This window comes from Microcebus murinus, chromosome 13, assembly GCF_040939455.1.
Source record: "Microcebus murinus isolate Inina chromosome 13, M.murinus_Inina_mat1.0, whole genome shotgun sequence".
Lineage (NCBI taxonomy): Eukaryota > Metazoa > Chordata > Mammalia > Primates > Cheirogaleidae > Microcebus > Microcebus murinus.
The window spans coordinates 56828620-56841373 of record NC_134116.1 but is presented as its reverse complement, the minus strand read 5'-3'; the positions used below and the strand labels follow the sequence as shown (position 1 = coordinate 56841373).

Below are 12754 nucleotides of genomic sequence, written 5' to 3'. Positions count from 1 at the left end.
TATTCCAGTTACCATCACTCCATGTTTGATTAAAAATATTGGCAGGTTTCTCCTTTACGGCTTTGTTAAGGTATTTTAAAATACAAATTTTGAGTGTTGTCTTTCTAAATGCAGGTAGTAGAAAGATTACCAGAAATTGCTGGTTTAAATGAGTTATGTGATATAAAGAAATCAAAGAACCAGTAGGGTAAATGGGCTTTTTTTTTTTTTTATCAGATCTGTCTTTTGATTTTTTCTTATTTATATGAATAATGATCCTTTTCATAAATCTTAGAATATAAAATTCTAATTTGATTCGTATATTTATTACTGTTTAATATTTCCACTGAAAGTGCTGATTTTTGCAAGGCTAAAAATGGGGAATGAGAGCATTACGTGAATAAGGAAAAGAAAAGGTTATATATAAATGTTGCGTGAATGTGTGTTAGGGGTAAGGGTAGGCTGTAGGGAACCAACCTTGATTTAGATGCTATTAGGATGCCATTAACTTTTCATTTTAATAAGTGAACTTAGTCTGAAGCTCTCCATAGTCAGCCTTCTACCTCTTTTCCATCTGTACTTTTCACTGCTCTGACATAAATCCTGGACCTGAGACATATTGGTGGTCTCTCTACTCCCTGATGCACACTGTGTCCTTTCATACTCTAGAGCTCCAAGTTCAGGCCATTCTTTTGCCTCTGTAGACCTACCCCTTCCATTCTTGCTTCTATCCCCCAAAGCCCTTCAAGGTGCTGTGAAATCTTTCCTCTTCACAAGCAGGTATGATCTCTCTTGAGCTTTTAGAACATTTATTTGCCTCTTCACTAACTCTCTTCAAGTATCTCAATACTTGCAAGTGATAAAGAATGTGTCTTTAATATTTTTGAAATCTCCCCTAGTCTTGAAGACTGTACTTCTCATAGTGGATGTTTAGTAATTATTCGTTGAATGAATGAATGGAAAAATGTTAGTATTAATTAGGTTTTTACTATGAAATTTCTCCGTTCTAAAGCAAATTAAAGCACATGTAAAAACAGTAATTCTTTTAGAACAGGATTTCTAAGTGGTGGCATTATTGACATTTTGAGTTGGATAATTTTTTGTTGTGGGGGGCTGCCCTGTACGTTATAGGATGGTTAGTAGCATACTTGGTCTTTATTCACTAGATGTCAGTACCACCTCTGCTCTCTCTCTAGTTATGACAGCCAACAGTGTCTTCTGATATTGCCAAATGTCCCCTGGGTGGCAGAATCCTCTTGGTTGAGAACACTGCTCTAGAAGGAAAAAAGCAGATTTCAAGACTCTTCTTAATTGTAGCTTATATAGTCTATGTTGTTTTTTGAAGGGTGAGTTTTAAGTGTAGAAACAAAATAAATGTTTCATAGCTCTTCAGATTTAACCTTGTATAATTTAAGAAAACTGTTCAAGACACTATTCTTATAAAACTTTGATGACTTAAGACAGTTGCATTTTTTACTGTATTGTGTATTTTACATTGAATAATGGATTTTATTTGGTGTTTCCTCCAGATTGAAATTAAAATGAAAAAGCCAGAGGCTGTGAGATGGGAGATGCTAGAGGGGCAAGGAGATGTGTCTAAACCAAAACAGTTCATAGCAGGTTTGTTTTCTGGTCTTGATGAGCTTTAAATTCATATTGTGTTGTATAATTGAAATTAAATAGTAATGAGCATTCTTTCTACTTTCATTATTTATGTTCCCAAGATAAGATACATTGAGTATAATAAGGTTGCTCTGTAATGAATACAAAGTAGTCTTTCTTCTGAAGGCTCAAACTTCTTAAACTCTTAAGAATACAAACAAATGGCAGCAAAATCCCAGAGCGAGCTGAAATTTATTCTTTACCATGTCAAGTTTTTATCATCAGTTGGAGATTATTTTTGTGTGTTGGCCTTTCCTGTTGCTTCTTTTTGGGCAACAAGTTAATTAATTTATCCTGCTAATATATTTCCCTCTCTTCCCTCTCCCTCTTGATTTCTTTCTTTCTATTCCTTCTAATACTGTCAACTCTAGTTTCCTGGAATTTCAGGGCTTCACAGAATAAATTATCTAGCCTATTTCACTATATTGCTAATTTAGAGATGGATACAAACACGTAATGATGCCTTAGAAAAGCCTACAAGAAGAGTAGAAAACTAGGGCTAAGACAGACAACTTTTCAGGTCAATTTTAAGCTGTTACAAGCAGATAAGCATTTTTCTAATGGACAGATTTGCAGGTCACTCTTAGAACTACAACCTGAGATTGTAGTTTATGGCAATAAGCTCATTAATGAATGGTGAGAAATTTTTTTTTTATTATTAGAGGAAATGGTCTGATTTGATAACTGCAACAAGCTAGCATTTTGTCTTGGCTACTTTCAGATTTTGACTTTCTTTTATAACATATTCCCTTTTAAAACATATTCCCTTGTGGCATCTTTTAGAAAACACCAAGTTAGTTATTCAGCACATCATTTGTGTGTGTGCATATTTATTAGAAACATTTTAAAACTCATGCAGACATTGCAGAAATGAGTTCTGATGTACCTTTTACCAAGCCTCTCCCAATGAGAACAACTTAACTAGTTTGTAGTATAATTAGCAAAACCGGGATATTAACACCAACAGATACTTTTTAAGGACTGAAATAGTTCTAGTTGATACTTCAGGTATTCAATTAAGTTGTATGCTTCTCTTGGTACTGAGTCTGAAAGATTTTTGGACTGAGGTTTATAGATAATACAGAGCTCTTTTTTTTTTTTCCTTTTTTGAGACCGAGTCTCACTCTGTTTCCTGGGCTAGAGTGCCATGGCGTCAGCCTATCTCACAGCAACCTCAAACTCCGGGGCTCAAGCGATCCTCCTGCCTCAGCCTCCCAAGTAGCTGGGACTACAGGCATGAGCCACCATGCCTGGCTGATTTTTTTATTTATATATATATATATATATGTGTATATATATATATATATTTTTTTTTTTTTTGTCCAGCTAATTTTCTATTTGTTTAGTAGAGACGGGGTCTCACTCTTGCTCAGGCTGGTCTCAAACACCTGAGCTCAAATGATCATCCTGTCTCGGCCTCCCAGATTACTAGGATTACAGGCCGACCAAAGCTCTTTTTTTTTAAAGTTGCTTTAAATGTAATATCTCACTGAATTCTAATAACTGCCCTATATAATAGGCAGTCCATATTCTCCTCCTACTTTACAGGCTCAGAAAGGTTAAGCATCTTGCCAAAGATCACCTAGAACTTCTCATTATGTAGGACTAAAATCCAGGTCTTCACAGTCTGGGTCAGTTCCTCTGTTGACCCCTTGTGTGACACTGCTTGTTGTATAATTTTCTAACAATGGAAGCAGTCTCTGCTGACATATCTGTACAGTTATTTGACATTGTAATGAATGAGCAAGAAGATAGATTACTCATCTCTCAGTAGTTCATCTCCAGGTGTCAAAGTTTTTCTGAGATTTAAAGATCAAGATTTTTTAGTGTTGTAGTTATCAAGTTTTCTCTAAACTTAACACCTTTAGATATTCAAGGTGCTATTCTTCCTGTTCCGTTATGTTTTTGTAAGGAATTAATATGCTTGTCAGATTTCTGTGTACTGCAAGCTGAAGACTACAGATAAAGGCAAGTCACTTAACCAATCTGGGCCAGCTTTCTTATCTGTAATGTGGAGATTAAAACCTCTGTTTCCATTTTTTCTGGAAGTCAGCATTAGGATTAATTAAATCCATGTTTCTCAGGCTCTTAACTTACAATGGCATGCATTTTTTGTTTTCTTTGGCTACTAGTGAGTATGTATAAATACAGAGGGATTTCTATTAGTGGGTAGGTGGATAGTATTTTTTAAATAATATACTTGTCTTTAATAAAACTGCAGGGTGGTGTTGGAGTTTTTAATTTTGTTTTGAGGGGGTATGGGCAGGGAGAAAGTTGGCTTAATGCATTAAAATGCATTTCACCTGATTTTTGGCTTTTTTTTTAGTAACATGGCTATAAGAAATTTGAAATGTGGCTCACATTTGTGCTTGTTATTGTATTTCCATTGGACCGTGAACAGAGCTGCTCTTAGAGCTAGTAGGTCAGTTAGTTATTTTTAAATTATTTCTGTACCAAGATCTTGGTGCCCTTGGTCTTTGGAACAGTCTTGTCAATGCCCTGGGCCCCTGGGCTGTTAGCCTCTGTTTACCCCAGTCTGGATTTTAGTCCTACATAATTATTTTAGTCCTACAAATATTACTGTTTTCTATGTGTGTGATGTGGGCATTGAACTCTAGATTATCAAGTAGTATTTTTCAACATTGAGGAATTCCTTATTGTTGTTGCCTATTGAAATAATCTTATGTTTTTAATGTGGGGATAGGATAGAGTCTTAACTTACTGTTTAGTAACATGAATGATTATATTTTCAGTTTGTCTACTCAGAAAAATTCATAAATACCTTTTAAAAAGGCACGTTTTAACATATATTAAATCTTATTTAAAAGATAAATTTCTTAAGCATCTTTTTAAAAAAGAACCTTTATTTTTAGAATTGTTGCTATTTTTGCTACTTTTCTGTAACTATAAAAGTTTTTGCATATTTTCATCCAGTTTCCCGTTAATGTGAAGAATCTGTTTTTAATCTAATTTAAGTGATGTGCCATAGTTTGTGCTTTATTGAATTAACTTTGCTCAGAAGAAATTCCCAGATTTTACATTATGTTAACTGATTCAGTTTTTAAAAATGTAAATCTAGTTATTGATGTATCAGAAAGATACTTATTGCAGACATAAAGTTCAGTGACCTAAACTATTAGCTAAGATGTTCTGTACACTGTGATCACAAAATTTACATATTCTTAACATAATCCACACATGTTGATCAATCACTTCTGCCTGTTTTTGCTTCATAGATGTAAAGAATCTATATCCATCATCATCTCATTATACAAGAAATTGGGATAAATTGGTTGGCGAGATCAAAGAAGAAGAAAAGAATGAGAAGTTGGAGGGAGATGCAGCTTTAAACAAATTATTTCAGCAGATCTATTCAGATGGTTCCGATGAAGTTAAACGTGCCATGAACAAATCATTTGTAAGAACATAAATTTTTTTTCAGATATTATGAAAGCAAATTAGACATTTTAAAAGAAAAATTAGGTAATATGAGACCAGATTGCATGTACTATAGCTGAGAGACCCTTTGAATAGGCTTTCTCTGAGCATTTATTCTTGCTCTAAACTTAGAGTAATTGTTGAGGAAGTTGAAAACCTCGTGGAAGAGATGAAAAACAAGTGGTTTATTCCAAATAAATATTTTTTGCCAGTGAGTTATAACTTGGATGGCTAAGAAATACCAAAGTTACAGTGATTGATTCGGAGTTATCTTAGTTAAATATAACGTAGCTGAACGAGTTTCCATTGTTCACCTTCTGGAATAGTATATAGTCTCAATGTCAGAGATGAATAATATAGAAGAGAAACTTCCAGAACAGTACTAGGCAAGTAGAAGGTACACATTAGTATTTATTGGTTTAATAATTCCTGTTTTAAGATAATTCAAGCCTTTTGCCAGGACAGCATAAGTATCACTTGATTTAGTCTTTAAGTTTTGAGATTTTTATTCCTGTAGAACTATGTATATTATTTTGATTGAAAATACAATCATTTAGAGCCTGGGAGGATTGCTTGAATCCAGGAGTCTAAGACCAGCTTAGGCAATATAGCAGGACATCATCTCTTTAAAAAAAAAAAAAAAAGAGGAAGATACAAGCATTTGACTTTTACTAGTAGCTCAGGAAATGTCACTCTTTTCTTTTAAGGGATTCATATTCACACTTGAAATTTAAAATTGATATTTAATAATTTGATATGTAGTTAATAAGTGTGGTTCTGGCCCAGATATTCCACATATAAAACTGGTTATAATTATGCTTTTCACTAGTGGCGTAAAATTTTTATTTATTTATTTTTATTTCAGCATATTATGGAGGTATAAATGTTACGTATATTGCCCATACGCCCCCTCCTCCCTCGAGTCGGAGCTTCAAGAGTGACCATCCCCCAAATGTTGCACATCTCACTCATTATGTTTGTATATACCCATCACCACCTCCCTCCTCCCACCCACCCAACACCCAATAAATGTTAGTCCTATATGTTCACTTAGGTGTTGATCCGTTTATACCAATTTGCTGGTGCATACATGTGGTGCTTGTGTTTTCAGTCTTGAGATACTTCACTTAGTAGAATGGGTTCCATCTCTATCCAGGAAAATAGAAGAGGTGCTATGTCACCATTGTTTCTTAAAACTGAATAGTACTTCATAGTATACATAAATCACATTTTATTAATCCACTCATGTATTGATGGGCACCTGGGTTGTTTCCACAACTTTGCAATTGTGAACTGTGCTGCTATAAATATTTGAGTGCAGGTGTCCCATTTGTAGAGTGTCATTTGATCTTTTGGGTAGATGCCCAGTAGTGGAATTGCTGGGTCAAATGGTAGATCTACTTGTATCGCTTTGAGGTATCTCCATATTGCTTTCCACAGAGGCTGAACCAGTTTGCAGTCCCACCAGCAGTGTAGGAGTGTTCCTATCTCTCTGCATCCATGCCAACATTTATTGTTCGGAGACTTTTTGATAAAGGCCACCATTCTTTCTGGAGATAAGTGATATCTCATTGCAGTTTTGATTTGCATTTCCCTGATGATTAGAGATGTTGAGCATTTTTTCATGTTTGTTGACCATTATTCTGTCTTCTTTTGAAAATTTTCTGTTCATGTCCTTTGCCCACTTTTTGATAGGGTTGTTTGATTTTTCCTTGCTGATTTCCTGAGTTCTAAATAAATTCTAGTTATCAGCCCTTTATCGGATGTGTAGCTTACGAAAATTTTCTCCCATTCTGTAGGTTGTTTGCTTGCTCTCTTGACAGTTTCTTTGGCTGTGCAGAAGCTTTTTAATTTGATCAGGTTCCATTTATTTATTTTTGTTGCTGCTGTGATTGCCTTTGGGGTCTTCTTCATAAATTCTTTGCCTAGGCCAATGTCTAGTAGAGTATTTCCAACGTTTTCCTCTAGAATTCTAATAGTTTCACACCTAAGTTTCAAGTCTGTTACCCAGCGTGAGTTGATTTTTGTGAGAGGTGAAAGGTGTGGGTCCTTTTTCAGTCTTTTACATGTGGCTATTCAGTTTTCCAAGCACCATTTATTGAATAAGGATTCTTTTCCCCAGTGTATGTTTTTGGCTGCTTTGTCAAAGATTAGTTGGCTGTATGAGGATGGTTTTATATCTGGGTTCTCTGTTCTGTTCCACTGGTCAATGTCCCTGTTCTTGTGCCAGTAAAATGCTGTTTTAATGACTATAGCCTTGTAGTATAGTTTGAAGTCTGGTAAATTGATACCTCCTATTTTGTTTTTATTGCCTAGGATTGATTTTGCTATACGGGGTCTTCTCTGGTTCCCTATGAAGCGTAAAATTGTTTTTTCTGTATCTATGAAAAATGATGGTGGTATTTTAATAGGGATTGTATTGACTCTGTAGGTCACTTTGGGTAGTATAGACATTTTAACAATGTTGATTTTGCCGACCCATGAGCATGGTATATTCTTCCACCTGTTTACATCCTCTGCTGTTTCCTTCTTCAGTGTTTCGTAGTTGTAGAGTTGTTCTCTACAACTCTACAAGTTGTTCGTAGTTTTCGAGTTGTTTCTCCTTGTAGAGGTCTTTTACCTCCTTAGTTAAATATATTCCTAGGAACTTTATTTTTTTTGTTGCTATTTTGAAGGGAATTGAGTCTTTGATTTGGTTCTCATTTATACTGTTGTTGGCGTTTATGAATGCCTCTGATTTCTGTGTATTGATTTTGTATCCTGAGACTTTACCAAATTCATTTATTAGTTCAAGGAGTCTCTTGGTTGAATCCTTGGGGTTTTCTAGGTATAATATGTCATCAGCAAAGAGTGAGAGTTTGATCTCTTTTGCTCCAATTTGGACGCCCTTAATTCTGTTCTCTTGTCTGATTGCTATAGCAAGGACTTCCAGCACTATGTTGAATAGAAGTGGAGATAGTGGGCAGCCTTGTCTTGTTCCAGTTCTAAGTGGGAATGCTTTCAGTTTTTCCCCATTCAGTATGATATGGCTATGGGGTTGTCATATGGCTTGTATCATTTTTAGGTAAGCCCCGTCTATGCCTATTTTGTTGAGCGTTCTTATCATAAAAGGGTGTTGAATTTTGTCAAATGCTTTTTCTGCATCTATTGAGAGGATCATATGGTCTTTGTTTTTGCTTCTGTTTACATGGTGAATTACATTTATAGATTTGTGTATGTTGAACCATCCCTGGGATGAAGGCCACTTGGTTGTGATGGATTATTTTCTTGACAAGCACCTGGATTTGATTGGCTAAGATTTTGTTGAGAATTTTTGCATCTATATTCATAAGGGATATTGGTCTGTAGTTTTCTTTTTTTGTTACATCCTTTCATGGTTTTGGTATTAGGGTTATGTTCACTTCATAAAATGTGTTGGGGAGGATTCCATCCTTCTCGATTTTGTGGAATAATTTTTACAGGATAGGCACCAGTTCTTTGTAGGTGTAAAATTCGGGTGTGAAACCATCTGGTCCAGGGCTTTTCTTTTTAGGAAGGTTTTTTATTGCTCTTTCAATTTCAGTACTTGATATTTGTCTGTTCAGGAATTCTGTTTCTTCCTGGTTGAGCCTAGGGAGGCTGTGTGTTTCTAAGAAATTGTCCATTTCCTCCACATTTTCCAGTTTGTATGCATAGAGGTTTTTTTTTTTTTCTTCATTTTTTTTTTATTTCGGCATATTATGGGGGTACAGATTTTAAGGTTTCAATAAATGCCCATTTCCCTCCCCCACAAGTCTGAGTCTCCAGCATGACCATCCCCCAGATGGTGCACATCTCACTCATTATATATGTATATACCTGCCCCCCCCACCTGTTTTTGTAGTATTCATAAATTATATCTTGTATCTCCGTGGCATCACTTGCAATTTCTCCTTTATTGTTCCTGATGGAGCTTATTAGAGATTTTTCTTTTCTGCTTTTTGTTAATCTAGCCAAAGGTGCGTCAATTTTGTTTATTTTCTCAAAGAAACAACTTTTTGTTTTATTAATCTTCAGTATAGTTTCCCTTTTGTCAATTTCATTTAGTTTGGATTTGATCTTAATGATTTCATTCTTCTGCCGGGTTTGGGGTCGGTCTGTTCTTCTTTTTCCAGCTCTTTGAGACGATTCATTAGGTTGTCTGTTTGTGATCTTTTTGACTTTTGGATATAGGCATTTATGGAAATACACTTTCCTCTCAGGACTGCTTTAGCTATGTCCCACAGGTTTTGGTAACTTGTGTCTTCTTTGTTATATAGTTCAAAGAATCTTTTGATTTCCATTTTGATTTCTTCATTTATAAAGTGATCATTCAGCAGAAGGTTGTTTAGTTTCCGTGACTTTGTGTAGAAATGAGAGCTCCTATTAGGATTGATTTCTACATTTATTCCATTGTGGTCTGAAAAGATACATGGTATAATTTCTATTTTTTTAATTTTTTGAGATGTGCTTTGTGTCCTAGGATATGGTTAATCTTAGAGAATGACCCATGAGCTGATGAGAAGAATGTATATTCAGTGGTTTTGGGGTATAATGTCCTGTAAATGTCAGTCAGGCCCATTTGTTCTAGAGTTCTGTTTAAGTCCATTATTTCTTTGTTGATTTTCTGTTTGGAGGATCTTTTATGGGAGGAAATTGGCTTTTTTTGAGACAGAGTCTCACTCTTAGCCCGGAGTAGAATGCCGTGGCCCAGCTCACAGAAACCTCAAACTCCTTAGCCTAAGCAATCCTTCTGCCTCAGCCTCCCGAGTAGCTGGGACTACAGGCATGCGCCACTATGCCCGGCTAATTTTTTCTATGTATTTTTAGTTGGCCAATTAATGTCTTTCTATATTTTAGTAGAGACGGGTTCTCGCTCTTGCTCGGGCTGGTTTTGAACTCCTGACCTTGAGCTATCCGCCTGCTTTGGCCCCCCATAGTGCTAAGATTATAGGCTTGAGCAACCATGCCCTGGCCTAAACTTTTTTTTGAGACAGAGTCTCACTCTGTTGTCCCAGCTAGAGTGCAGTGGCGTCATCATAGTTCACTGCAACCTCAAGCTCCCGGGCTCAACTGCTTCTGCTGCCACAGCCTCCCAAGTAGCTGAGACTGCTGGTGCACACCACCACAGCCTGCTAATTTTTCTAATTTTTGTAGAGACAAAGTTTTGTTCTTGCTTGGGCTGTTTCTCAGACTCCTGGCCTCACATCCTCCCACCCTAGCCTCCCTGAGTGCTAGGATTACAGACGTGATCTACTGGGACCACCCTACATTTTATTTTGAGATAATTATAAATTCACATGCAGTTGTAAGAAATGAGATTCCTAGTACCCTTTCCACAGTTTCCCCTGATGGAAACATTTTGCAAAACTGTAGTATGATATCGCAATTGTGATATCGGCACTTAAGATACAGAATATTCCCAGGGATTCCAAGGATGTTGGATGTCTCATGTTGTCATTCTATAGCTATGCCCCTCACCCCCACCCCTCCTTAGGCCCTGGTGATCACTAAGCTGGCAAATCTTTGTCAGATACGTAGTTTGTAAATATTTTCTCCCAGTCTGTGGTTTTGTTTACGTTTTCTTTTTTGTTTGTTTGTTTTTATGAGACAGGGTTTCACTAGAGTACAGTGGCATTATCATAGCTCAAGCAATCTTCTTAACTCAGCCTCCTGGGTAGCTGTTCACTACCATGCCCAGCTAATTTTTTTTCTATTTTTTGTAGAGACAGGGTCTCGCTCTTGCTCAGGCTGGTTTTCAACTCCTGAGCTCAGGCGATCCCCTTGCCTTGGTCTCCCCAAGTGCTAGGATTATAGGGGTGAGCCACCACATCCAGCCTCTTTTCATTTTCTTAATTGGGTCTTTCATAGAGCTAAAGTATTCAATTTTGATAGAAGTCCAATTTATCAATCTTTCCAGTGGTGGATCATGCTTTTGGTGTCAAGTATGAGGGCTCTTTGCCTAGTCCTACATACTACATTTATAAGTCCATGATGTATTTTGAGTTTTTTATTTAAAGTGTGAGATTTAAGTCAAGATTCCATTTTGGAATGGGGGCTGGTATGTTCAGTTGCTCTAGTACTATTTGTTGAAAGGCTGTCTTTCCTCTGTTGAATTGCTTTGCACCTTTCTCAAAAATCAATTGAGCGTATTTGTGTGATTCTATTTTGGGGTTCTCCATTCTGTTACGTTTATCTGTGTGTGTTCTTCTGTCAGTTCCAGTCTTGAACTCTAGCTGTATAAGTCTGAAATTTGGCAGACTCATTACTTAACTTTATCCTTCATTTTCAGAATTTTTAGTTAGTCTAATTCCTTTGTCTTCCCATATAAATTTTGGAATAATTTTGTATGTACAGAAAAATCCTGATAGGAATTGCATTCAACTGTGTGTCATTTTGAAAAAATTCACATCTTTACTGTATTGAATTTCCCAATCTTTATTTAAATCTTCTTGGTTTTTTTAAAATCAGTATTGTGCAGTTTTTAGCATTTAAGTTCTACACATTTTGTTAGGTTTATACTTGAGTATTTAAATCTTGTTTTTGAATGATCGTAAATTGTGTTGTATATTTAATTTTGATGTTAATGTGTGTGTGTACTAGTATCTAGATATACAGTTAGATTAAATAAAAATATTGTTTTGAGTTTATATTGAGCTATATATTATGTATGTGTGTGATCTATTAAATATTTTATTTATTTATTTAGACAGAGTCTTATTCTCTTTCCTGGGCTGTAGTGTATCAGCCTAGCTCACAGCAACCTCAGATTCTTGGGCTCAAGCAGTCCTCCTGCCTAGCCTCCCCAGTACTGGAACTATAGGTGTGCACTACCACGCCTGACTAATTTTTTCTATTTTTAGATGGGATTTTACTCTTGCTCAGGCTGGTCTCAAACTCCTGACCTCAAGCAATTCCCCCACCACAACCTCCAGAGTGCTAGGATCACAGGCGTGAGCCACTGTCCCAGCCTGTTATTTTTATATCTATATATATACACACAAATATATATGTAAATCAAAACATAGTGTTTATATTGAGCTATATATAATAGCCTGTATTTGAGACTGTGCTTATAGCATTTTAAGGAAAATATTTTATGGTCCAGAAATTAATCTACTTTTATTTTTTATTGCAGATGGAGTCTGGTGGTACAGTTTTGAGTACCAACTGGTCTGATGTAGGTAAAAGGAAAGTTGAAATCAACCCTCCTGATGATATGGAATGGAAAAAGTACTAAATAAATTAATTTGCTTTTATTGTATTGCGTATATTCACCTAATGCCCATTGTGTATTGATATTGCATTCTTGAATTATCAGCATTGAATATCTTTTTGAAAGATTATACCTCTTTACCTCTTTGTGCTTTAAAAATTATTTTCCTTTAAGTGTTCTAAGAGTCTAATGAAGAATGAAGATCTCATTTTATCATTTCTGTCCTTAAGTATTTTAGACATGCTGAAACTGAGTGAAGAAGTATCATTTGCTACTAGATAGATTAGTACTATCTAGTTGTGGGAGTGGAGAAATCTTTAATGATATATTTTGGGTTATTGCCTTATTTTTGATGCAGTATTCTGTTAATAATTTATTAGACCTGGCAGCTTTGGATACGCATAGATTTTTCAACTTCAGTATTATATTGTGTTTGCTTTTAAAAACTGCTTTTGAATGGAG

At 35.8% G+C, this 12754-nt stretch overlaps 1 protein-coding gene across 3 annotated transcripts in view; it reads left to right on the top strand.

Annotated features, from left to right (window-relative positions):
- Positions 1-12358, top strand: part of SUGT1 (SGT1 assembly cochaperone of MIS12 kinetochore complex) — a 41523-nt gene extending 29165 nt beyond the window's left edge. For 2 of the 3 annotated variants that reach the window (XM_012764980.2, XM_076009410.1), the window contains 3 exons: positions 1509-1599; positions 4878-5059; positions 12215-12358. In XM_012764980.2, coding sequence (XP_012620434.1) covers positions 1509-1599; positions 4878-5059; positions 12215-12316 — 375 coding nt within the window. In that variant the 3' untranslated portion in view covers positions 12317-12358. Of the gene's footprint in view, positions 1-1508; positions 1600-4877; positions 5060-12214 lie in introns of those variants that run through there. The other variant, XM_076009409.1, reaches the window with a different exon arrangement.
- The last annotated feature ends 396 nt before the right edge of the window (positions 12359-12754 follow it).